General features: G+C 35.7%; 2 protein-coding genes across 4 annotated transcripts in view; both read left to right on the forward strand.

Annotated features, from left to right (window-relative positions):
* Nucleotides 1-3659: 3659 nt before the first annotated feature.
* Nucleotides 3660-23538, forward strand: tbc1d2b (TBC1 domain family, member 2B). 3 transcript variants are annotated; one of them, XM_082159281.1, is made up of 13 exons: nt 3660-4069; nt 6671-6815; nt 9592-9757; nt 10865-11037; nt 11125-11351; nt 13725-14117; nt 14583-14693; nt 14905-15101; nt 16078-16572; nt 18008-18125; nt 18632-18817; nt 19130-19251; nt 21668-23538. In XM_082159281.1, the coding sequence occupies exons 1-13, from the start codon at nt 3731-3733 to the stop codon at nt 21861-21863; spliced, it is 2868 nt and encodes a 955-aa protein (XP_082015407.1). In that variant the 5' UTR covers nt 3660-3730; the 3' UTR covers nt 21864-23538. The 3 variants fall into 3 exon arrangements, with proteins under 3 accessions (XP_082015407.1, XP_082015409.1, XP_082015408.1); XM_082159283.1 differs by having other exon boundaries at nt 11140-11351; XM_082159282.1 differs by having other exon boundaries at nt 9595-9757.
* Nucleotides 23539-24736: 1198 nt separating this feature from the next.
* dapk2b (death-associated protein kinase 2b) overlaps nt 24737-27049 on the forward strand; it is a 33847-nt gene continuing 31534 nt past the window's right edge. Inside the window, exons 1-2 of the mRNA XM_082159336.1 lie at nt 24737-24896; nt 25838-26006. Of these exons, the coding sequence (XP_082015462.1) occupies nt 25930-26006 (77 nt within the window). The 5' untranslated portion in view covers nt 24737-24896; nt 25838-25929. The remainder of the gene's footprint in view (nt 24897-25837; nt 26007-27049) is intronic.

A 27049-nucleotide genomic window follows, 5' to 3' on the forward strand; every position in this document is an offset into this window, starting at 1 on the left:
GCGATCAAAATTTTTATTTTGAAGATGTTGAAAATGATAGTTTTGAGAATATGTTTGAGATCGCGAATATGAGGCAGATGCTGAATGTACTGGGAAATGAGCTCTGATGAGGACAGTATTGATGGTATTAAACATCTGCTCAAACTGAACCCTTCCAAGCTCCAAAAGGTAACAAAATATGCTTTATTGTATTCTTCTGTAATTGTTACTCTAATATCAGGAGAGTTTTATATTATCGTGATAGTTTGAGATCCATCTGTGTTAGATATAGATCCATATGTAGTAATGATTGGCAAAACATTCATGCATTTAAGGGTTAACTAAACGTAACAAAGATGAATAAATACTGTAACAAATGTATTGCTTAGTGTTTAACTAACTGGACCTTATTGCAAAGTGTTACCATAAATGTTATTAAAGGGATAGTTCACTTTGAAATTAATTTTTGGTATGTTTTAGCTTACCTCAAGGGCATCCAAGATGTAGGTGTCTTTTTTTCCGCAGTAGTTTCAATTTTGATATTTTTAGGTCAAACCGTTCTTGTCTGTCAGTCATATAATGCAGGTCGATGGTCACTGTCTCAAAGAGCAAGCACAGAGTCCAAATTAAAACAATTCCCCGTCGTCCAAATTAAACAATTCCCCATCGTAAGTACACATTGATGGCCTAAGACACGAAACGAGCGGTTTGTGTGAGAAAACGAACAGTATTTATATCGTTTTTACCGCTTATACACAGCCATGTCCAAGTGATCTGATCTGACGTGTACGCAGACTGGTGCATAGATATATACACTAGATGTCGCCTTAAGACGACGGGGAATTGTTTTAATTTGGACTCTGTGCTTGCTCTTTGAGACAGTGACCATCGACCTGCATTATATGACTGACAGACAAGAACGGTTTGACCTAAAAATATCAAAATTGAAACTACTGCGGAAACAAAGACACCTACATCTTGGATGCCCTTGAGGTAAGCTAAAACATACCAAAAATTAATTTCAAAGTGAACTATCCCTTTAAACAGAAGCCACTGTTTATGCAAAATACATTTTCTAATGTTTTTTTTTTTAAATATGGTTTTCTATTAGCGTTTCCCAGCTCTGAATAAAGCAGTTTGTAACGTGACTCGTGTCGTCGGTTTCAACAGATGTCACCTTCAGGAAAGCTCACAGAGCGGCTTGTGGTGCAGGAAACCAAAGTGTTTCCCTCTCACTTTTCATCTCAAACAAACTGTTAGAGCAGCAGCCATGGCAACCACAGATATTTTGGGGGCATGGAAACAGATAACAAAGAAAAGTTAATGTTTCGACATTCTAACAAGCAGAACGTCAGAGATAATGGAAGCCCTGCTTATAAGTATGTCAGACTTTTTGCTGAAGGTCAAAAGCATTGAATGGTTTCTGTCACATGAGATGAGAGCAGAATCATATAGGCCTGTCCTCCCGTCTCATTTGTATCTCTCTTCCTGATGTGAGGATCACTTTCATTCCCTGGGTAGGATCAGTCTCTTCTAATGTAATTCATCTGTATTATTCATGTTTCCAGTAATCCCAGTAGACAGGATGATGTAGGAAAGTCAGCTTTTACTGGAATTTGAGATGATGTAAGAAATTACAACATAACAAGTGCTTTAAAACACAAACACTTTAATGGAAAGTTTCAGCATGCAAAACAAGCATATCAGATCATTTATGAACACATTTATAATCTATTTTTATATTTTATTGATGCCCCAGAGGGAAAATCAAATATGAAGCAATCCTCAAATATGTTAAATAAATAGTATTTATGGCATATAAGTATGTCATATGTACATATTTTGTGGTAATACTTCTGAAAACATGCATGCTAAGTGCTCTTGTATATCTGTTTTTTATTAAATTATTAGCCTATATAAATATATATTAAATATATCCTTTTTTTTTTATATATGTAATATAGGCCGATTACATAGGCTAAATGTTACACAGACAGAATCTGAATTTGACAGAAATTACAGTCAACTCAGTCTAAATTAAACAGACATATCTTAAAATAATCTGCATTGGTATGTAAAACAAGCATATCAGGTAAAACAGCAAACACTGCAGCATTAGTTGAATTAAGAGTGTAAATATTACTCTTTTGCGCCCCCTAACAGTCACCATGAAAGACAACGGCAAAATATACTTGTGAGGCCCAGCAATAAAATAAAATAAAATAAAATAAAATAAAATAAAATAAAATAAAATAAAATAAAATAAAATAAAATAAAATAAAATAAAATAAAATAAAATAAAATAAAATAAAATAAAATAAAATAAAATAAAATAAAATAAAATAAAATAAAATAAAATAAAATAATTAAAATAAAATAAAATAAAACATTATATATATATATATATATATATATATATATATATATATATATATATATATATATATAATGAAATTAAATGAAATAATGAAATGAAAAATAAATAAATAAATACGTAAGCAAATAAATAAAAATATAAAATATTATATACCAAATTACATTTAATGAAATTTAACATATATATATAGATGTTAAATATTTTATAAAATAAAAAACAAAACAACAAAATATGATATGATATTATATGATATTTTGTTTTTTACATCTTTATTATTATTATGCTATATTAATTATAGACTGTATTATACTATATAATTTTTATTCTGTTTTCCCGCTTTATAATATGTTTCTTATGAATCAACCGTATAGGCTACTTCGAGTGAGTTTTATTTTTTTTAATTTTTTTTTATTGCAATATTAACAAACAGAACAAGTCGATACATACAAGAAATATAAACAATCTTTCAAAACAAAAGAGAAAGTATGGTTCAGTATACATTAAAAGAGGAAATGTAAAAGAAATTTAAATCTATTCAACAATAGTCTTAAAAAAAGAAAAAGAGAGAAGAGAAGAAAAAAAGAAAAAAGAAGAGGGCACAAAAAAAGAAAAACATATTAAGGGAGAATATTAAACTTGGCACAAATTCTTGATGTTTTCATTGCTTTCTTGTTAACAGAAGTTGAAATTGTATTTAAATACATTTTCAATTCTTCTTTGAAAAAGCTAAAGTGGGGTTTACTTTTCATATATTTACATTTATAGATATGAAACTTTCCAATATATAAAAGAAGGTTTATACAAAAACTTGCATTAATTAGATTCTTGTCTTTGACATAAAACCCAAAAAGAATGTGTCTATATGATAAAGAAAAGTTACAAAAAACCTTTTGGACAATCAGACTCAGAGCATCAATATTATTCCAGAAAGACCGAGCAAAAGGACATTCCCAAAACAAATGATCCACAGTCTCAGAAGAGGCTTCACAAAATGAGCAGGAAGTATCAATATCACTTCTAAATTTCTTTAAAAAGTATTTAACCGGATACAATCTTTGAATAATTTTATAGCATATTTCTTTAACTTTATTTGTTAGAAAGAATTTCTGAGGAAGTGACCAAACATATGACCATTTAATATAATCAAAAAGGTTATTCCAATAAGAAATGGAGGAAGGAATTGAAGTGACAGGGCTACTACGAGTGAGTGTTTATACATTTTTCATTTGTCCCAATACTAACGATAGCTTGTGCTGCAAAACTACACGTCCCATCATCCTCTGCGACAGCAGCACGAGAATGGAAGTCATGTGACGTCATGCGGATGGAAACTTGTGTCCGCTGTCGCTGATAGAGACGAAAGTCCAGAGAAAGATGCATGAAGAGGATGACAGCGCTGCCAATCCCAGCAGGAACTCTCGGATCCTGGCGACCAAGTCCTTGGATGTGGCAGACTGCGATGTCACGAAGGACCAGATCTCCAAATTATGCGGCTACCTGAATAAAATGACAGTGAAAGGGCCCCTGAAAGGCTTCAAAACGCGCTGGTTTGTGTACGACCCAAGGAAATGTTATTTGTATTACTTTAAGACTCCTCAAGACGCCCTTCCACTGGGACACATTGAGATCGCGGATGCTTGTTTCACATATGATGTGGAGGTCGATGAGGGGCTTTTTGAGATCCACACCGAGGGGAAGGAGTTCCTACTGAAGGTATGTAGATCTTTTACTTCTGCCTATGCCAATAAGAACCAACAGTTCTCCATATACAGATTAAAAGCACTGGATTTATTGGCTTCTTTATGAAAGACTATTTTCTAAATTAACTTTAACGGAGTGAAGTGACTGTGAGAAAGTTCTAGTGCAACAAGTGGTTACTGACCATCCTTAAAGTGACCTACAGTAAACCAAAATTGTGCATAATTTAATATTTTCCCTTTTATAATATATTAAAGAGAAATTATTGCATATCACGCACGATTTTGGTGCACCATGCATGCATAATTTTACATATATATGTATGTATATGTGTATATATGTGCATAATTTTACCTATATATACAATATGTATAATTAACCTATATAAAACTATGCATTCATGATTTCTCTTTATTAATGTAAAGATGCATGTGTAGACAGAAGGGAATATTTCTTTACACAAAGCACACTGGCTCAGTCATTCAGCTGTTGTTAGGATACAATATAACATGCTGGACTCATCTAAACCTCTTTCCTCATGACTGGAGAATGTAGGACTATAACACAAGATTAATTGTGGACTGTGCCGTCTTTGCAAGCTCGACTGCTACAGTTTGGTCTTCTCGCTGGACATGGAAAGCGGTTTATCAGATCTGAAACTGTTCAGTAATGCAACAGGATGCTGCTTTCTTAACTTCAAGTTCTAGAAATGTAATTGTGCATAAAACTCGCTTGGCTTCAGGCCCTCATGACACTGCAGTGTAGCGATTTGTTATCAGGATCTAGGTTGAAGGAAATGTCTTCAAACGGATCTGAGCTGGCACGGGTCCCAGGCATGCCTGTGCTGACTGAAGATGAGCAGTGTTTACTGCAAAACTTTGCATACCATGTAATGTAACATTGTGGAGTCAATGTCATTATGCTAATATTTTGTTCTGTTGACTAATTTATTCAAAGCTATATTTAAAATGCAATGCATAGATGTACATTTATTTTCTTGAATACAATTTTTTTATGATAAGCATGTCTTTGTCTCTGAATTCAAATGTATTTTTAACACTTAAATGCATGATTTTTCACCAATCATTATTACATATTCAGGTCTTTGGCGACTAGGTTCTATATCTAACACGGATGGTTGATTGATTATAGAGTAACAATTACAGAATAATAAAATTAAGCATATTTTGTTAACTTTTGGAGCTTGGAAGGGTTCAGTTTGAGTAGATGTTTTATCATCACTGTTCTTATCAGAGCTCATTTCTCAGTACATTCAGCATCTGCCTCATATTTGCCATCTCAAACATTTTCAACATCTTCAAAATCAATATTTTGAATACTGACAGCTTCTTTACCAGATCCACCATCAAGTGACAGTGACACTAATATTAGATTGCGTTCAGTACTTGCTCTCCAGTAAATCGCTGAGCCATTTCAAGTTTTGCTGATGATACTTCCTATTCTTTTGTTTTCTGCCTGCGGTGACTATGAGTGAAATGTCACTTCATCATTGTGTATAAGACACTGAACTGCACTTATTCAGTCATCAAAAATGTAATTATTGTTGTGCAGAAAAAATATACTTACACTGTTACACACCTCAGGTCGTTAGCGACCCTATACAATTTTTACCCCCCCAAAAAACAATACAATTTATATTGTTTAACAGTGTTATATTGTTTATAATGAATTAATTGAGGAATACTAAGAAGGTTGATGTCTAACTTTAAAAAATGAATGAGGAGGAGGGTGGTGGTGAATAACGTCCCGAGTCACTAAAGACTTGAGTTATGCGTATTAAGGGTTAATATGTACATAAATATACAGTATGTGGTAATACATCTGTCCCAATATTATAATGAAAATAAAAAATCCTCATTAAAAAAAGGAATTCCTGAAAAGAAAACCTCAAGTAGTTTGAAATAATCCTTTATTACTTTTTCTTAGGAAAATAACAAAACCGCTCATGTCATGTGGTGCATCCAACATATAAAAAATAAAACATGAAATTATATAATAGAGGTCTCCTGCATGACTGTTTCAAGTCAGTACCGTTTATTAAATTTCAGATGATTTTGACAAAGCAACGTTAATTAAGAAATGTCATGTGGTGCGACTCCCCCAAACCGTAATGGTATTTCATGATATGTGTAAACTGAAAAATATATTGAAAAACATTTTTGTAAATATTAAGATGTGTGCACTCGCATGTATTCAAGATTTAAGGAAAATGTTACACCATATGACATTTTTAGAGGCGTTAAATTGAAACTTTTCTCGAAAATGGTATTAAAGACTTTCAAAACCAGATGAATCCAACATAAATACCACCAGTACATTTCTAAGACCTTGGGTTTTTTAATTATTTTCTTTATTGTGGACACTAATTTACCATTTATTCGAGTTTTTCTGTTTTTAAATGTGTTTTGATTCTCACAAAGAGCAACTTCATCACCAAACTGGAACTGAGAACGAAACTAGCATGATTATTCTCAAAGGGGACAGTCACATTCACACCTGACCCTGTTCCTCCGAGGACTGCTGTTATACCACAAAACGACAAGCAAAAATAGAGCCTTGGTTTCACTCTGCTTTTTTGGCCCTTTCTCCATGCAGGCACCCAACAGACAGGTGATGCATTACTGGCTGCAGCAGTTACAGCAGAAACGATGGGAGTTCTGTAACATGTCTGGCCACAGAGACAGCTGGTGCTCCCCCACCCCGTTTCATCCACATACGGGCCTGGTGGCCAAAGATGCAGGTGAGATAATATGGAGAAGTGAGCTGGCCGTGACGAATACACAATGAATACACAAGAAAGATAAAAATCAGTTTTTTGATCATGTCCTCTATTCTTATGTGGAATTTTCTGTTGTCAACCTGTAGTTTGTTTGCTGCTGATCATGTGAGGTGAGTCAAAGATCATACTGTAAATGCACATGACGACTCAGTCCGTGTGACACCGTTTTACATATTTTCCAGAAAGCATGTGTTTGTCCATTACTAATAATAAAGGTAAAAAACAACTGATTTGTATACCAATAATAAAGTTATAATAATAACGTTTTACTGATATTTTTCTAATCCAATTTGTTGTTGAATTATAAACATTTAAAGGTGGCTGTTAAAAAAAAACTTTTTATGATGGTAAAAATATAATGAATATGATAATATAGTGAATATATTTAGCATATATAATATAATATATAATAATATAATATAAATATATATATATACACACACACACACGCACACATTCCACGTGTGTGTGTGTTTGTGTGTGTGTGAGACTATATATGTGTATATATATATATATGTGTGTATATATATATGTATATGTATATATATGTATATGTATGTGTGTGTGTGTGTATATATATGAAGAGTTCAGATGCAAAAGTGCCATCTGAAATTTTCTTCTTGAATGATCATTTTTATCAAGCTTGTATATTTAAGTTCAGTAATTTCACTTAAATGGCAATGAAAATTGCCTATTTGTCATTTAAGTGACATTACTGAACTTAAATTTACAAGCTTGATAAAAATGATCATTCAAGAAGAAAATTTCAGATGGCACTTTTGCATCTGAACTCTTCATACATATATGTGTGTATATATATATATATATATATGTGTGTGTGTGTGTGTGTGTATATATATATATATATATGTATATATATGTATATGTAAACTTCTATGTTAAATGTGAAAATATAGAAAATATTACAAATAATTTATATAATAATAATTAAATGTAAATAGAACTTTTTTTGGTTTAGAACTAAAATTGTTGTTGTTATTAAAATAAATGAATGAATGAATGAATGAATGAATGAATGAATGAATGAATGAATGAATGAATGAATGAATGAATGAATGAATGAATGAATAAATGAATAAATAAATAAATAAATAAATAAATAAATAAATAAATAAAGATAATAAAGATAATGATAAAGAAATAAAGGGTTGAAGTTTTTTTTTTAATGAGGGGCTATAAAGGGTGTAGACAGTTTTGTGGTTTCTGCTCCGAGAATGTCTGTAGCAGTTTGCATTATTTTTGAAGTCGAAAAGGCAGAACCAAAACAAAAAGCGAGTGCGCTTCCTCCTTATTAGTGTCAGTTTGCAAGTCATTAGCAATTCATTTTTAATGAACAGAAAAAATGCATCTGTGAGTTTCTCTCGGCATTAGTCAATAAATTCGATTGATCAGCATAGTTGTTACTGACCTTTGTAATGTAATTTGTTTGCAACTTTGCATACGCAGCATGATTTCACATGCAAACAACATTCAGGAATGTTTCAGCGAAATGATAGTAAAGTAGAGCTCATAGTCTTGGAATCACTACAACTTTTGTTACGCAGTCAATGGGAGTACAGCTATATTTAGAACTGTAAATGTGCTTTACACTTGCTAAAATGTGATATTCGTCAGCAACATTATTATTGCACCATGGAGTCAAATACTATATGTAGCGGTTTCTGATACTGTACTTCCTGACTGTATTTTCATACATGGAGAACTTAGTATATAATAGACAGACTTAGTAGGGTCTGTTTTAACAGAGTAGCAATTTTGCCAAAGTTCTGTCATTTATTCTGTAGTATTTATTTCCATTACATAAATATTTGCTTAAATGCATGTTCTGGCAATACATTACTATACATAAATATATGTTGGAATAAAACTAACAAAGGTAACAGGGTTGACAATTTTAGACATTACTAACATTGTGCATGCATGGCACTACAAGATACTTATTAGAAAGATAATTTATTTCTTATATTTCTATAAATATCTGCTGTACAATAATACATTATTTACTGTACAAACTCACAGTAACATGGTTGATCATTTAGGATTGTGGACAAATACGAGACATAAAGATTCACTATGTTACATATTTTTGTCCACAATCCTACATTTTTATTAGAAGACATTTTTGTGCTTGCAGCGTTCACTTCCTAGAAATATGATGATGTAATTTTTGACAAGTTTATGCAACTGTAGTTTAACTGTAGAGAAGGGAGATTTAATGGTAACAGGTTTGCATAACCCAGGAAAATAAACCTTTAATTTATCATTTTTTAAAATTAATGTAATTTATTTATTTACAAGTGCATTATGTAAATCCAATGGAATGTACAGGAAAAATCTTAAATTTATTTTAAAGTTAAACTTAAAAGTTTTTGATCTGTGTATTTGTGCAACAAATTGTCAACCCTGTTACCATTATTGGCATTGATAAAAACAATAGAAATGGTTTATTCTAATGATTGAAAAATCTCTTTATTGGCACATATTAAAAGTTGCATCATTTATTGTTAAAGTAAATGTTTGCACATAAGTTAATAAGGGTCAATAAAGTCGGTTTGTAGACTCAAACTACTTATTTCTCTGTTGTGCAAATTGAATGATGTGTGGCAATAAGGACACATCTTGGATTAATGAATGACACTAAGAAAAGCGCCAGACTGTGACGGTTGATGCACACAAATCAACACCGATGACTCAAACCGTGACTGTGTTGTTTTAGAAGCAATGCTCAACGAGAAGCCCAACGAGAGCATGGAAAGTGTTCGGAATGACTTTGCTTTGGAGATGGACAATGACGGGCTGGTCGGGCTCCAGTCATCACGTAACCCTGTGGCACAACCGACCGCAGCTCTCAACTCCCTCCGACACTGGGGCTCCGGGCTCAGGTAAGGTCTGCGAGACTCGCACTAGAGTGGACGTTTATTGTTATGGGACATCAAATTGCATGTAGAGCAAACACTACAAAAAATAAAATAAAATAAAATTAATAAGAACAACAACTACTGTAATTATGTGAATAATATAAAATCTAATTTTCATGTTTTTTCTATTTTTGTTTTATTTTTCTTTATTATGATCTGGAATTTAGTGATTAAATCTGTCCCATTCCTTAAAAACTCTGGAAAATCAGAATTGGTTTGGATTTGATCTATATGCAATTTGTATCAAAACAACATTTAATCCTGTTTTGCACACAGTATAGCATCCAGTCATACATTTATATTTGTTTTTAATAGCCTTCAATTTGCTTCAAATTATTATTTTTTAAATCTGCTTTATATTTTCTTAATATTAATATAGTATAATTCATAGAATTATTTGATATCAGTCTGGTTACTAACACATTGTATTACACATCCCACTTAGTATGTTAATTACTTGTCAGTATGGTTCATTTATGAGGAACTGTGGTTGAAACGGAAGAATTTTCCACTTTTAATGGTCTTTATTTATGCATTTACAATTATAAATTAAGTTATATGTACATCTGCATCTTGATTTAGAATTGTTCATATTTAACTACTTTGACGACTGTTGCCACGTGTGATCTCTTCCTCAAACTTTCCAAAAGACTTTGGATCTGTTTAGATGACGTAATACTGAAGCCGGCCAAAGGACTGAATCTGGATTTCAGCACTGATAAACAAACTAAACCAGTTGGAAATGCTTCAGCAGCTCTGTGTTAGATTTTAAGAGGCTGGGAGTAGAATACTTTGACCCCTTATGCAAATAAAAGAAGTCAAGTGAGATTGGTTTAAAAAACGATGATCCCAGAACATGCTGATAGCAAGATAAATGTACCACGTATTTCTTTATTATCTCAAGGTTTGGAATTAACCTTTGCTATGTAACTCAAATGAACATGTGACACCAGCGGTAGCATGTTATAATATACTGTGATTGAGTTATTACTTTTACAGATGGCATGAATTTTGCTCCTCCTTACTACATTGTGTGAAAACAGTGTATTTTTTCATTCCTTGTACGGTCAGAAATAGCATGTCTCACCTGCGGCCCGGCCGAGGAGGAGAGAACAGACGCAGTGTGTTTTACACAGCCGGCAGTGAGGACTGGGAAATGGTGGATCCTCCAACCAAGGACTCACCGGATCAAAAATCCCCAGTAGACAGCCAACGCCGGGAGAGCCCATCTCACTTTCACCGATGTAAGATCATAATTCAGAGATTTAACTTAATAAAACACAAATTATTCAATTGAAAGGCCTTTAAAACTCACTCCTGACTGTCCACAGACTCCATCGGCTCAGCGTTCACGTTTGATTTCCGCAACCCCTCGAGGATGAAACGGCCCTTTCACGTGGGCTCTGGCAAAGTTAACCGCAGCGCCGAGAGCTCGCCGGTTGAGTGTAATGGGACCAAGACCTCCGAACTTCAGCTCTGCATTCAGAACCAGCAGGAAGAGATCAACCGGTTGCAGGAGCAAGAGAACAACCTCAGGGAGGAACTCGCCAGTCAGAAGGTACAATATGAATAAATCTATTAGTGGTAGTTTTTTAAAGCAATCAGAACACTCTTAACTGTCATCCTTAAAAAAAAAAAAATCATAAACCATATTTTATTTATATTGTGTCCTCGGCGGGCAGCGTTAGTATCAAATGTTAGTTTGCAATCCCATTCTAAATTTTCCAAAGTGTAATAATATAGTATTTGCTTGTGAAATGGCAACCTGTAAAATGTGTCTTCAATCATTTATTATTTTATATTTCTGGTTTTTCATTTTTTTCCCATGTTGTAGTTTCCTCATTCCTTGTAATGCTTAGACATGGGGATTTCCCTTGTGGAAGTTAATGTTGACACAATATCTGATGATTCTACATTTTCTTCTACATTTGTAATTCAAAGCATTTTCTAATACCCACCAGAAAGCTTTGGTGCAGTAAATGCTTGCTACTCCAGTCATAAATTTCTGTGTGCTTTTCTATAAAGGTGTTAGCGGATCTAAAACAAGGGCCGTGAGAACCACAAAATGGGTACTGTTGTTATGTTTTTCCCTTTAGAGTTCCCCTTTGGCCAATAGATGTGCGGTTAACACATTAACAACTCTAAATAAGGATTCTGTGTAACATATATATAAACAACAATATGTGGTTATTCATTATTACAACATTGCTGATAACATTTTGTTAACCTTTTTAGGATTTGCATACTCAAAATAAAAATGTTTTCAGTTATTAGGTGAATTAGGTGTAAAGCCAGGGACACACCAGGCCGTTTTTGAGCGTCGGCCAACTTCGTTTTTTCGGTGTGTTCCAGTCGGACACTGTTGTAATTTTTTGGGCCGATTCAACGTGTAGAATCGGCGTCAGGCCGTCGATGAGAGAGAACTCTGATTGGCTGTTCAGTTTAGCAAACGAGTTAGTGCACAAGAAAATGCATAAATATTTTCATTATAACATGAGCGGAGTGAAATAAAGAACATGATCAGCATGATTGGTATTCAAAATGGTTAGCAAGCGCTGCTTTGTTTATGGTTTGTATACCTGCAGTCTTAGTTTTGCTTTCCCTTTTTGAATATATCTGCTGAAATAGACAGTTATCTCCTTTACACGCAGGCGCAGAACGAGCGTCCTAGCTGTAGTCCTTTCGGTGTGTTCAAGCACAGATTTTCCCTCCCGACGCAGGCGACAACACGGTCGGCTTTCATCAGCGCTAGTTCTTTGGCGTCGGTTTGGTGTGTCCCTACCTTAATGAGACTGCTAATGACTTGAAATGGTGTTATGATTTATTAACAACTAAAAAAGCATGCTGAGAAAAGTATTTATCAAACCAAAACTTGTTCCAGCCAACCAGCCGATCACTTGGTCTTTCTTCCTGAAGACTCGACGACTAATTTTGAAATGAACCAATTTACCTGTATTTCAATTCGATGTCATATTTAAGGTTCCGTCATTTCACCATGTGCAGACCCTTGAAACAATTTTTTACCGGGCAAATTTAATGTTTGTACAGAATAATGGTTAGCTTTGATCTTCATGTTTCTTTTTTGTTGTATCAGTATTTTGGTGATAATGCACTGGTCCATGAAGATAAAAGACCATTGAACACTGAAGGTTATCATTGCCTTTCTCCAAAATGTTGATCTAATTAGTAATACCTAATACAATACCAGACCGTTCTAGGGTCAGGATGTAACATAAATGACTTTCGACTTGTACCGGACAAGCCCTTAACTTATTTTGACCCAGGTTAAGGGTCCTGAAATTCCTTGATATTTTTTTTTGTGTCCCAGACAAAAGTAAGAAACCATGAATGAGTAATTAAAGGTATAGCGGAGGATGTTTTACTTCCTGGTGGGTAACCTATACTATTGGTCCTCCTAATTGTCAATCATTCTGGTGAATCAATCAAACTTTTCAAAAAGTGGAGAGGGCGGGTCTTATCTAAAATTTGGAAAGATCCTCCGCTATACCTTTAAGTCAATCTGAAGACAAGAGCTCAATGACTCAAATGGAGGTCTACATTTTCGTAACTGGTTCAAATGCAAGGGTAGTCAACCCCACTCTTGGAGGGCTACCTTCCTGCAGACTTTAGATCCAATTCTGCCTTAACACACCTCCCTGTTATTTTCTAGTCCAGGTGTGTTTGATTTAGAGTTGGAGCAATACGACAGGATGGTTGCCTTCCAGTAGCAGGGTAGACTTACCCCTGTTCTAATGGATTACAGTAAACTTTGACCTCAGGACTTTAAAGAGTGATCAGTGATTATAAAGAATCCCCATTTTGCTTGATCAGATCAGTTGGTGTGTGTCTGAGTTGTGTAAGTAAGTGATGGGTCACTGTGCTCTGCTAAACTATATTAGAAGCATATTCACACCGTATTCCCTTCTACCAGGAGTTGGTTCATCTTCTACAACAAACACTACGTAGCTCCCAATGCGATTGGCGTTCCACAGTGCCTCCTGGGAACATGGAGCCTCACAATCATAACGAAGATGAGACTGAGATGAACAAAGCCCTGACAGAACGGGACACCCAGATCAAAGATCTCTGTGGTCATATGGAGAGGCTAGCCTTGGAGAAGGAGAGTCTTCAACAGGAGTTGAAAAGTTTGAAGATCAAAATCGGGGAGATAAATGAACAGCTGGGCATGCTCATGGAAACCATTCAGGCCAAGGACGAAGTCATCATGAAACTTTCCCAGCAGAGTGACGAAGGAGGAACCCAGTCAGCTGAATGCAACTCACCTAGTGCAACTAGGGAACAACAAGAGTTGGACAGCCTGAAGGTAGTACAAGAACACTGTTACATGTACTTCCCAATCAGTAGATCTGAATGTGTTTGTGAGATTATTAATAGCTGAGGGTGAAATAGATCTGACATTGGCAACAGTTGCATGCAATATTAAGGCATAAACAGAAGTACTTGACGTAGAGTTTTATCATAAGACAAATTCAATTCTCAGATCCTTTTTGGCATTAGTTGTGTGTATATTCTAGGTTAGTTTCATGATAGTTGTGGTGTTTGATGTCATGGTTAACTAATTAGTATATTAACATGGCTTATTGGAATTGTTGGGTGTTGGGTAACAACTTTTAAGTGAATCTATTACAGAAATGTAAAATAATGTTCAGATTTAGTCCTTTAATACTTTCAGTTGCTTGTCCAAGCACAGTAACAGTACATACCTGTAAAAGTCCTGATTATTTTTAGTGTCTTACATACAACTTGTTGGGTTTTCACACTTTTCCAGGACAGTCTTCAGGGCTACAAATCCCAAAACAAATTCTTGAACAAAGAAATTCTCGAGTTGACAGTCCTACGAAGAAATGCTGAATCCAGAGAGAAAGTGCTAGAGGCAAAGGTCCGTGACTTCAGCTACTCAATGCACACAACCATCCTGGATGTTTTGTTTACAGATTCTTTCTTATGTGCCATGTTAGCATTTCCTTTTCCTTTCCCCTAGCATTCCACTATCCTTTGCCAGGTTGTCTGTGATGTCTCATGATTTTGTTTGCTGAGGAATCATTTTTGTTCTTTGCGCTTTCTTTCCTCCTTTGTTGTGTGTTCTACAGTACAACAGTATGGAGGCCAAGATGTGTCAGGTGGAGAGTAAGTACCTGGTTCTACTACAGGAAGTGAAGACTCCGGTGTGCTCTTCCTCAGAGCAGACCTACAGTGGAGAGGTCATCACCCGCTTACTAGAAGATGCGCTACAGGTGGAGAGTGCAGACCAGCAGGAGCACCCTATCCTCAAACCCAACGCTGTCAGGTATCATGCCCACCCCCCATGATAATGAAGTCACTAACATGAAAAGGTTGGCCGTCCTTGTTTATGTCAACATAAATTCAGTATATTCAGTAAGTTGGCAAAGAATAGACCTTATTCAGAGCAGCGCCATGACAGGAATGGAAGCACGGCTGTGAGAGATAGACTTACCGTGTTTTCAATTGCATCTGCTGTAAAAAGCTGTACTCCTAGATCACTTATAATTTTCCACAGCTCATATTTTCGGGAGTTTTTTTGTCTACTTAAATTCCTTGGAAAGATATTTTGCAGTTTTTTGTCACCAGAACAATCCAAAAACATTAAATAACAGCACAACCCACTGAAGAGATGTATGTCATTCCTGTTAAAGATGGCACTGCTGTGAATAAGGTCTATTAATATTAATTTCATATACAAAGAGTCCAGTCATAGCAGAGGTCATTTACATATTGCAGTCTTAAAGGTACAGTAGTAAAAACATTTCAGTTTAATTGTAAGAGAAGGTATAGAGATGATCAAGTAAGAAACATTGACTAACATTACAAGAGGACGTATGGGGAAATGATGATGCAAATGTATAAAATATGGCTCCTTTAAACTTTTGGTTACTGAAACAAACATGGTAGATTTCAGTTTGTTTACTTTCATTTTTGTGCTGCCACAGTTCTAAAGATCCCATCTTCAAACATGTTTGGTCATGTTAGTGTTTTTCAAATGCTACTTGTCTACAGGAACAGGATGTTTTCTTGCTTCCACTAAACATGTCATGCTCTTCTTAAGTGGATCTATCCTAATACAAATGCTTGATTTCAAGTAGTTGTTGGTTTCAATAAGTTCTTTTGACATCTCAACTAGATTTCTTGTTTTGCTAATGTCTACTAGCTTACTTTTGAAATTGGGCTTAGTTACTTTTAAATTGTTGCCTCATGTGTTACGAATTGTACATATAACCAGTGATAATGTTACCTTTCTCATATAGTGAATATGACATTTTTGGCTTCAAAACTGTCCCGGAGGAGGAAGATGAGGAGGAAAAAATTGAAGCAAAAAAGAGAGCGCTGGACCTGAAGTCTCTCTCCCTGACAGACCAGGAGACATCAGTCAGAGTGAAATGGGACAACTACCTGGCCATCACCATGAACAGAGAGATGGTTCGATCTCCAGAGCTGAAGGCGCTGATGCGAAGCGGGGTACCCCATATCCACCGTTCCAAGGTGTGGATCTGGTGCGTGAGCTTCCATGTGAAGAAGATTCGTGACAGCCAGCCGAAAGACTATTACCAAAACCTTCTGTGCACGGCGAACGATAAACCCAACCCGGCCTGCAAGCAAATAGAGCTCGATCTTCTGCGGACGCTCCCAAACAACAAGCACTATGCATCTCCTGACTCAGATGGCATCCAGAAACTCAGGAACGTGCTACTGGCTTTTTCTTGGAGGAATCCCGATATCGGCTACTGCCAAGGCCTCAACAGGTAGCAGATCCAAATGATTCCATCAGCTCTTGACTTCATTGCTGGGTTGTTTGTATGTCTAAAGTGAAATCAGTCCTTAAATCTTAATAGTCCCCTTGAAATCAAATTTTAGGTTTTTTGACTTTTGGTATGAATACAGTATGTTGGCCTTAAAGGAATAGTTCACCCAAAAAAAAAATTCTGTCATAAATTACTCCCCCTCATGTCATTCCAAACCCGTAAGACAGTCATTCATCTTCGGAACACAAATAAATTCTTTTTGATGAAATTTGAGAGCTTTCTGTCCCTCCATTGACAGCTACACAACTACCACTTTTACGCTTCAAAAAGTTCATAATTAGAATCCATGTTACGCAGCACGTTTGAGCTTCAGCAAGAACTAATGAGGTTCATTCTGGTGTTCAAGGCACGTTTGAGCTTCAGCAAGAACCAATGAGGTTCATTCTCAGGTTACGCAGCACGTTTGAGCTTCAGCAAGAACCAATGAGGTTCATTCTCAGGTTACGCAGCACGTTTGAGCTTCAGCAAGAACCAATGAGGTTCATTCTCGTGCTACGCAGCACGTTTGAGCTTCAGCAAGAACCAATGAGGTTCATTCTGGTGTTACGCAGCACGTTTGAGCTTCAGCAAGAACCAATGAGGTTCATTCTCGTGCTACGCAGCACGTTTGAGCTTCAGCAAGAACCAATGAGGTTCATTCTCGTGTTACACAGCACATTTGAGCTTCAGCAAGAACCAATGAGGTTCATTCTCGTGTTACACAGCACATTTGAGCTTCAGCAAGAACCAATGAGGTTCATTCTCGTGCTACGCAGCACGTTTGAGCTTCAGCAAGAACCAATGAGGTTCATTCTGGTGTTACGCAGCACGTTTGAGCTTCAGCAAGAACCAATGAGGTTCATTCTCAGGTTACGCAGCACGTTTGAGCTTCAGCAAGAACCAATGAGGTTCATTCTCGTGCTACGCAGCACGTTTGAGCTTCAGCAAGAACCAATGAGGTTCATTCTCGTGTTACACAGCACATTTGAGCTTCAGCAAGAACCAATGAGGTTCATTCTCGTGTTACACAGCACGTTTGAGCTTCAGCAAGAGGTTTGTTCTCGCGCATCAAGCAGGTTCGGTTGAGCTTCTTTTTATGTTTGCTGATCAGTGTTTATATGTGAATAAAGCCTAAATTCAATCTGTTCATCATATAAAGCGATCATGTCTCTTCAGTAAATTTGGACTAAACCTCTCAATTTATATGGATTAGTTTTACGATCTCTTTATGAAATTTTCGAAGCGTCAAAGTGGTAGTTGTGTAGATGTCTATGGAGGGACAGAAAGCTCTCAGATTTCATCAAAAAGATCTTCATTTGAGTAACATCAATACATTGAATAATGCTGTTAGTTTCAAGTGGGCCTTTAAATGATTTCTGATTATTATTTTTTTCAGGCTGGCAGCTATTGCTCTTCTGTATTTGGACCAAGAAGATGCTTTCTGGTGTCTTGTGGCCATTGTGGAGGTTTTCATGCCACGTGACTATTACACTAAGACACTGCTAGGCTCACAGGTACTGTTTCAAGATTATTCATTCACTCAGATGAAAAAATTCCCCCAAAACTCTGGGCTTTAAGCATGTCTTGGTTTGCTGGATATCATATGACTCATGAGCAGAAGGCTAACAGCACGTCTCTTTTATATTCTGTCATCTGTCACAGTGACTTTTTAGGTTCCTTTCCATCTTCAAGACATTGCCATACTTGCTGAGCAAACTTTACCACATTTTGACCTTATACAACATGAATACTCTCTTGTTTTACCGAAGTTTTCAGTTACTAACCACATGATCATATATGGAGTGACTTGCCAACTGCTTTTCAGTTGAAACCATTTTATTGGCACGCTTCTAGTTATGGCTTGTCATTGCTGACATGTGACTGCAGCAGGGTCCAAAATATAATATTTAAAGTGACTTAAATATATTTTGTATTCTTATTCTTAAAAATCTATATTTTTGTCCTGTTACAAAATGGTTTTGGTTTGTTAACCGTTTTGATTGTCTTATTTTTGATGTAGGTAGATCAGCGTGTGTTTAAGGACCTGATGTACGAGAAGTTACCCAGGCTTCATGCTCATTTCGAGCACTATAAGGTAGACTTCTCTCTCATCACCTTCAACTGGTTCCTGGTTGTGTTTGTGGACAGTGTGGTCAGTGACATCCTCTTCAAGATCTGGGACGCTTTTCTCTATGAGGGACCCAAGGTATGGTGGATTAATGCCACATGTTCCTTAAACATAGAATACAGTGATACCTACTTTTTCCCTTGAAGCCTGCTAATCATTACTCAGTTTATATAACCGCAAAAGCAAATGATGTGAAACATTTACTAACAAACCTAAAATGAGCATTGTAAATCCTTAAATGAATGTATAATTATAATACTTAATAATACAGATGATAATACTAATACTCACCTTTCTTATTCATTTCCATAATGAGTCTGATTGTTTCAGGGTGACAGTAGTCCTCCATGATTGCTGACCCACTTTGATGTTTATTTTTTACCTTCACAGATAATATTCCGATTTGCTCTTGCGCTCTTCAAGTACAAAGAAGAGGAATTTCTAAAGCTCGAGGATCCCATGACCATTTTCAAGTACCTTCGGTACTTCACACGTACCATCTTGGATGCAAGGTGCGTACAATTATGAAAACACAATCATTGCGCTACTTTGTTTTTATTAGTTTTGATTATTTGTCAAAATGGTGACTTTATAGTGACTATATGTTTATACATTTATTATTATATTAATTATAATAAGAAAAAAAAAATATATTTTTTTTAATTATTATTATAAATATTTTTTATATTTTTTAAAGAATGTTTAGAAATGTTTTGGAAACATAAAAGTTGTAGTTTTGTGATTATTTATGGTGACATCTTGTGGTTTTATTTAGTTTTTGCAGGAATTTTATTGTCTTATTTTTATTTATTGCTTGTATTAGCAATTACTACTAGTATATATCATAAACATAGTTCTGGACACATTTCTCAGAGGTTTTGGTCCATATTGACATGAAATCATCACACAGTTGCTGCAGATTTGTCGGCTGCACATCCATGTCGTGTGTTATCCTGCTGGAAGTATCCATCAGAAGATGATACACTGTGGTAGGGGTGACCCCGAATAGTCGAAGATTCGATGCTTCGATAGGAGGAGCCTGATTCGACTACCGATCTCACGGTCGAATCTCCGCAGAGGTGTTATGAAACGAGGATCATGCCACTTTGGCTATATGAGGGCGCTCAATGTCTGATTTCACATAGAACTAGCTTTTATGTAAATACGTTGCCTATTATGATAATGCTGTAGGCCTATATAAAAATGTGCAAAGAAAGAAGCTTTTAATAAATATTTTTTAACGTGCGTGAATAAATCCAAACATCCCGTGACAGATTTAAGTTTCACTTTCAATCCGTGACCGACAGAGGAGCGTCTTCGCGGCAAGGATTTAAATCTTTAACAATGTCTGGGATAAGAAAATCTAAAGTGTGGATGTACACGATTAGAAAGGATATTCTCCAAGGCTGGATTTAGCATCAGGAAAACCATGATCGCACTTCTGCCGGCCAACGTTAACATGTTTCACGCATAGACTGGGTTTCACGTTAGAATGTAGGCTATTTTATCCCCGCGCACAATTTGAAAAGACTCCAACGGACACAGACACAGAGTGAAAGACTTTCAGGATTTGTTCTCTCGATCAGGCACAAGTGATTTCAAAACTTTTCAGCCGGTTCTAATTTTATTTTTAGATGCTGTGAACATTTTTAGCTAAAAAGACTGCCTCTCCAGTTTAGCATTTATTGTTGTTTCTGCAGTTAAAAAGACAAAGTTGAAAATTCTGGCTACTATCGTTATTTTAATAATTTATTTATTTTTATTTTATTTATTAATCTGTCAGGGTTATCTAATCTAACTATTTGCGGCTTGTGTTTTGAATATATGTTCCCCTGCACTTTAGGCATTTTGCACACATTTGCTCCTCATCTTGTGACTTGATTCTGATTTATTTCATTTTGTATTTTATTTATTAGAAAGGTATATTCTGTTCTAATTTAATTTAGTAAATTAATTGTTTATTTTTTTCGGTGCATCGATGTTGTGCTGTAGGCTGGCCTGCTCGCACAGGTAATTTAGCCGATTTAATTTGATTTGCATGTGAAATGCAAATCTGCAGTGTGGCCTTTCTGGAGTTATTTATGTTATTTCTTAGTTTTATTGATCAAAAATGTTTTTATACATTTTCTTCTATATCTTTGTGTGATTTTCTGTACATCGCGGCTTTGAAACGTTAAAGCAGCCTGAACTGTTGATACAAGTTAGGATGGATCCATGCTTTCATGTTGTTTACGCCAAATTCTGACCCTCCATCTGAATGTACCAGTAGAAACCGAGACTCATGACACCAGGCACGTTTTTCCTATCTTCTACTGTGCAATTTTGGTGAGCTCGTGAGTCGTGAGAACTGTAGCCTCGGTTTCCTGTCCTCATCTGACAGGAGTGTCACCGGTGTGTGTTCTGCTGCTGTAGCTCTTCTGCTTCAAGGTTCGACGTGTTGTGAGTTCAGAGATGCTCTTCTGCAGACCTCGGTTATAACCAGTGGTTATTTGAGCTCCCTTTCTATCAGCTGGAACCAATCTAGCCATTCTCCTCTGACCTCTGACATCAACAAGGCATTTTCACCCACAAAACTGACGCTCACTGGATTTTTTCTCTTTTCAGACCAATCTCTGTAAACCCTAGAGATGGTTGTGTGTGAAAACCCCAGTAGATCAGCAGTTTCTGAAATACTCAGACCAGCCCGTCTGGCACCAACAAACATGCCATGTTAAAAGTCACTTAAATCTCATTTCTTCCCCGTTCTACTGCTCCATTTGAACTTCATGAGATCGTCTTGACCATGCCTAAATGCATTGATTTCTTGCCATATGATTGGCTGATTAGATATTTGCGTTAACAGGTGTACCTAATAAAGTGGCCGGTAAGTTTGTATGTATGCATATACACACACTTGTTCAGTACCATGATTATTTGTGTTTCTCGCAGGAAGTTGATGAGCATGGCCTTTGTGGACATGAACCCATTCCCACTGAGGCAGATCCAGAACCGCCGCACATTCCACCTGGAGAAGGTCCGTCTGGAGCTGACCGAGCTGGAAGCCATCCGTCAGACCTTCCTGCGGGAGAGAGACACCACCCTGGACGGCCGCTCACTCATCAGCGACGACGACGAGGACAGCTGAACCACAGCCAATGAGGGAACAAAACCTGCGAAGCATTAGCCAATCACAACGTGTCTTATATCTTTCAATGTATTTCATTCAACAAACTGTGACTTCGAGAGACCAAAGAACAGTATTCCTTTTGATTAATCAAAAATGGATGACTTTTCATCGTCTTCTAATTGCTTGACCAATATTTCATCCATTTGTACATATGGACCAAAATCAGTATTAAAGTAACTAAAGTACTTGCATTTAGATAGTAATTATTTTGCGGGTGCGGATTGGACACAATTCTAATACACTTGCTTTATGCTGGACATATTAACAGACACCAACACTTTTTCTTTCAGTCACACAACTCGCACTTATTAAACAGTTTCATTTGTTTACATACTATTGGTTATAATATCAACACGTATTATATTGCATGATCATTTGATTTAAATCAAATTCAGGTTTACAAGACTTGCCCTTTTTCTAAGCATTCGGTACTGTTCATTTACAGTCATTTGAATAACTTCCACTTAATTCAGTGTCCAGTCAAGGCGTGGAAAAGCACACATATGTTGCAAACACAACATTTCACAAGATAGATCGTCCTGTCTGCTCACGACATGATTGCCAAACCCTGCCATATCACAGAATGACATGTTTCTCACAAGTATCTGCTCATGTTTCTCACAAGTATCTGCTCAGTTTTAGAAGCACAATCCACATTTGCTGTTGCCTAATTGGTACATTTATTGTTTAGATGCATTTGTTCCACACATGTTTCTGTGGTCTTCTCTTCTATTTTAAATATTCGAACAAAAAAATGATGTTGTTATACTTATAATTTTAGTCTAAAATCCACAAAAAGCTGCTTAAAATGAAGATAATAATATGGAAAATGTGAACGAGTTTTTTTTTTTTTTTTTATGGGTTCCACGCATGTGTTCACTTTGTGTAGTTACTGAAATTCACTTAAAATTGAAAATGGAATAAGAATCCATAAGGGCCTGTATAATGAGGGAATGTATATCTAAATGAATAGCACTTTTCTTAACTTTCCATGCACAATTTGGCTTTGAAGTCATTGTTACACACATGTATGCTTGGAAAAGCTACTTCCTTTTAAATATCAGTGCATGTACTTCTACTAAGTGCAGTCAGTTAATCTCTTCTACGCCATTTCATCATGATAATACACATATTATACATTTTAACACCTGCTGTTAAACAAACAAAAACTGTCTTTGGTTTTTGAGAGCTGGTCTCTCTGATTGACCATGTTTTTTTTTACATGTAGGACGTAGGTTTGGTCATCCACAGTGCCATTATAAAGAAAATGTATTCTTTGTGAGATACATTTTAAGACAGTCTAATCCCTCATTTACATAATTATTCTTTTTTATATATAGACATTTTGGTGCAAGACTTGTTGGAACATTCATTGTTCCATAAAAATCTTTAATATTACCCATGTTATTCAGCCATCAAATATGTTTCATGAGCTATATGTCTTCAGTGAGTAAGCTATGGTTTCAAACCGTCTTTGTTGCTGTTTCTCAATGCAATGTGTTGAGCAGACCTTTGATACAAAATTATTGAATTCTTTGAAATGTTACTGAAACTTACATCATTATAATCCTACAATACTGTTTTTGTTTTTTTACTTATGCATGATTTCCCAATAAATTTCTATTGCATAAAATTGTTTTTGTGTAGTTTTTATATACAATACATCTTTACAGCCAGTCTCAGTAGTTGCGCTCTCCATGAACAATATCAATTACAAAGGTCTTCCTCACTGTAATTCTTTTTTTTTTCCTGCAATTAGTTATAGGCTACCAACTTAAAATTTGTTGAGATAACTAAACAGCTAAAGTTTACTTAATATTTTAAGTCAAGCACGAACACATACTTTTTTTAAGTTGAAACAACACATTTCTTATTCTAATGTTGAATTTAAAGTTGTGATAAATAATCACAATCATGATACATGATAAATATAGTTTGACAGGAAATACTGCATAAGCACAACAATAGAGTTCCTGTTTCGTGATGGTTATATACTAAAATACTAAATCTTGCAGCATCTAAAATATATTTATGTACTAAAATATAGGCTACTTTTAATGTTTATTTTTTTAAGTAAAAAATGTGATGTTGGCGAAAAAAATTATGCATAAATTATTTGTCGGCTGTATTAGTGCATCTCATACAGATGCTTATGTCCAGCAGATGGCGATAGAAGTGCAAACATAATAGAGCAAGCACAAGCAATGAAGACAGTAGACTAAATTATTTATTTAGTATTTCAGAGTCCAAAATTCACAGCGTGTTCTAATAAATCATTCATAGTGGATACTGGATTTATTTGCAAACCGGGTTTTACCGAATCAATGAATGACACACTCACGAATCAGACATGACTGCTAAAGCATAGAGTCAAAATAATTTACATATAGCCTATTGGTATTTATTACTTATTTATTAATTATTAATAATTTCGGTATTAACCTGTCATTTATTTTCAGTATTATTTGTAACGCTTCCACTCTAGTCAAATTCTTGGTTTACTCTGTCTATTCAAGCATTCATGGCAAAAAGTTGAATTAAAATTAATTATTTCAAGAAATACTCTCGCTGCCACTAAACGCCGAGTCCGATTACTCCGATTAAGCGTAAACTATGTTGGAGGAAGTCATTTAAAGCGTATACCTATATAAAAGAATAGCCTATGCTTTAGTTCCATTGAAATCAAACTTTAAGAATGTTTTGATTAAAAAACGGGTTTAAATTATTCAGAAAAATGTCTAATAAATGACTCATGCAAGCGGATGTGTTTGAACCGGTTCAACTGATTCACTCAAAAGATTTGCCAATCTGACATTACCGCTGTGCTCAACAGGTGGCGCGTGAGCGAGCTCGAGATTGACAACATAAGCGCGTGCGTTCATCCAGTCTCCAGTTAAACAGCGCGACTCGCGCAAGATACGAGCTCGAACCCGGGAATATGCTTCAAATGTCAGCGGACTACAGTAATATAAGACTTATTTCTTAAAAAAGGTAAGACATCCTTTTTATGACTAATTTACAATATCAAATAAATAAACCCTTCTTGTAGTTCAGTGTGTCTTGTAAAATTTGTGAACAATGAAATAGGAGGAGATAATAATGTGTAAATGATTCTCATGGTTAATTAACCAGCAAACAGGGAACTTTTCTAACGTTCCGGCAAAGTTCTGAACAAGCGTTCTTCCAGTAGCCTAACATTAATAGAACGTTCGCTTTCATTTTCTCAAAACAGCAGGAAACGTTATTTACACATCGTTCATTGAAGGTTTTTATTCCGTTTTTTTAACTGTCACTGTTTGTTTCAGAACGTTCAGAGAACATGCAAAAGTAACATTCCCATGATGTTTGCAAAGTTTGCATAACCTTGGTTGCATGTTTTTAAAACGTCAATGTTGACAATTAAGAGGACATTAAGAAATAATGTTTTCATAACTTAATGCGAACGTTAGAAAACGTCCTTATTTGTTAGCTGGGTATTCAGCTCTTAGTTATAGAGTATAACAAACCATTAAAACAGTATAGGCTGCGTTCTCTGTACATCTGTGAGGTAAATATTTGATATCAATATACTTATATTCTTTACTTTTATAAGGGTTGTCAGCCTGTCAGAACACTAATGCTGCCCAGCATGGTTGGCATTTTTCCACAGCACTCTCAATTGCACCTGATAATTCTCATGACACTGAACCCTCATTTTGCTCTAAAGAAAGTCATTTGATCACTTTTAACTACTTGATATGTACGTCAACTATGGCATTTCATGCTTCAGGAAGCTAAACTTGAGGTGCCAATTGGGTTTTGTTATATTATCACATTGCCATAAACGTCCAAGCAAGGACAATTCTATACGTTCTCTAACATCTTCTTGCAAGTGAAGGAATGCAGTTCAGCATGCTGGAACATGTGCTTATGTGAGTGTCTGTTAATTGCAGAGTTGCACCCTACAAATCGACAGAACTTCCCTGAGATTGTGACAGATTTGGCCGGCTGTCCCTTGTTTACTGAGACACAAACATCATCATCAATGAGGACATTAGGAATGGCTGTGTTCAAGCAACAAAAAGTGGAGGATTTCTATGATATTGGTGAAGATCTTGGAAGGTAAGTGATATGATCGGTTGCCTGAGGATGCTTTATAATTGCTTCTAGCTTTTTGTTTGTTGTTGACTAGCCGGTGAGCAATATGAACTCTCCCTGTTACAGGACAGGTTCAAATCTAGGGAGCTAGAATTTGGGAAAATGTACCTTATAACTGACAAGCCATTCTGAATTTTCACATCACTGGACAGCGCATCCAAAGTATTATATCATAAATGTTATTAAAGGGAGTTCACCCACAAATTTAAATTCTGTCATCATTTACTCACCCTCATGTTGTTTCAATTTGTTTTCCTTTTTTCATCTGTGAAACACAAAATAATATATTTTGAAGATAAGATTATGATTATGAGGGCACATGAATTTCAAAACAAAATTTTTAATAAATACTACAATACTCCATAAAACAATACATGTCCATTTTGATTTCATGGTGACTAACTGTTTTTCTTTATACAACGAAAGTCAATGGGGTCCAATTTTTTTGTTGTTTTTTTTGACCCCATTGACATTCAATGTACGCACAAACAAAACACAAAGACATTTACCAGAATATTTTCTTTTGTGTTTCTGGGAGAACAATCATATTATATTCCTCATATTATAATCGTAGAAAAACTGCACAAAAACGTGAGGGCCCCCCACCTTCCTTTCCCTTGGCACCAGTTCTCATTCTTGAGTCATGTTTTGTTCTCTCTTACAAAGCACACTCCTTTTAAAAGCTGCCCCAACAGGCAAGCCAAACACTGATTAATGCAAAAAAACCTGTTATAATAACAGCATTTCTACCATTTCAGCAGAAGGAAGTTGCAAATCCATCCAGACAGGAAGTGCTAAACAGCGTGTTTAAGAGTGAACATTCAGGAAAGGTGTAGTCTCACACCCAGGTGACTACCGGGTCTCGCCCCTGGCTATAGGTTGCAGGTGAAAGTCAGTCACCTCTCTGTCAATGGTTTCTCCTATCAAAACTTGAATATGTACAAGAAAGGCCATAAAACTGTTCTCAGGGAAGCTTGGAAAGGCGTCCTTCCGTAATTCGGAAGGGT

Source organism: Leuciscus leuciscus (assembly GCF_965113295.1).
Source record: "Leuciscus leuciscus genome assembly, chromosome: 25".
In the NCBI taxonomy this organism is placed as follows: Eukaryota; Metazoa; Chordata; class Actinopteri; order Cypriniformes; family Leuciscidae; genus Leuciscus; species Leuciscus leuciscus.

Bases quoted from the DNA above. Each gene is read 5' to 3' on its own strand.
- tbc1d2b (XM_082159281.1), top strand. From the start codon at position 3,731: ATGCATGAAGAGGATGACAGCGCTGCCAATCCCAGCAGGAACTCTCGG. The intron at 15,102-16,077 runs GTATCATGCCCA...TTTCTCATATAG, and splicing joins CTCAAACCCAACGCTGTCAG to TGAATATGACATTTTTGGCT. The intron at 16,573-18,007 runs GTAGCAGATCCA...TATTTTTTTCAG, and splicing joins TACTGCCAAGGCCTCAACAG to GCTGGCAGCTATTGCTCTTC.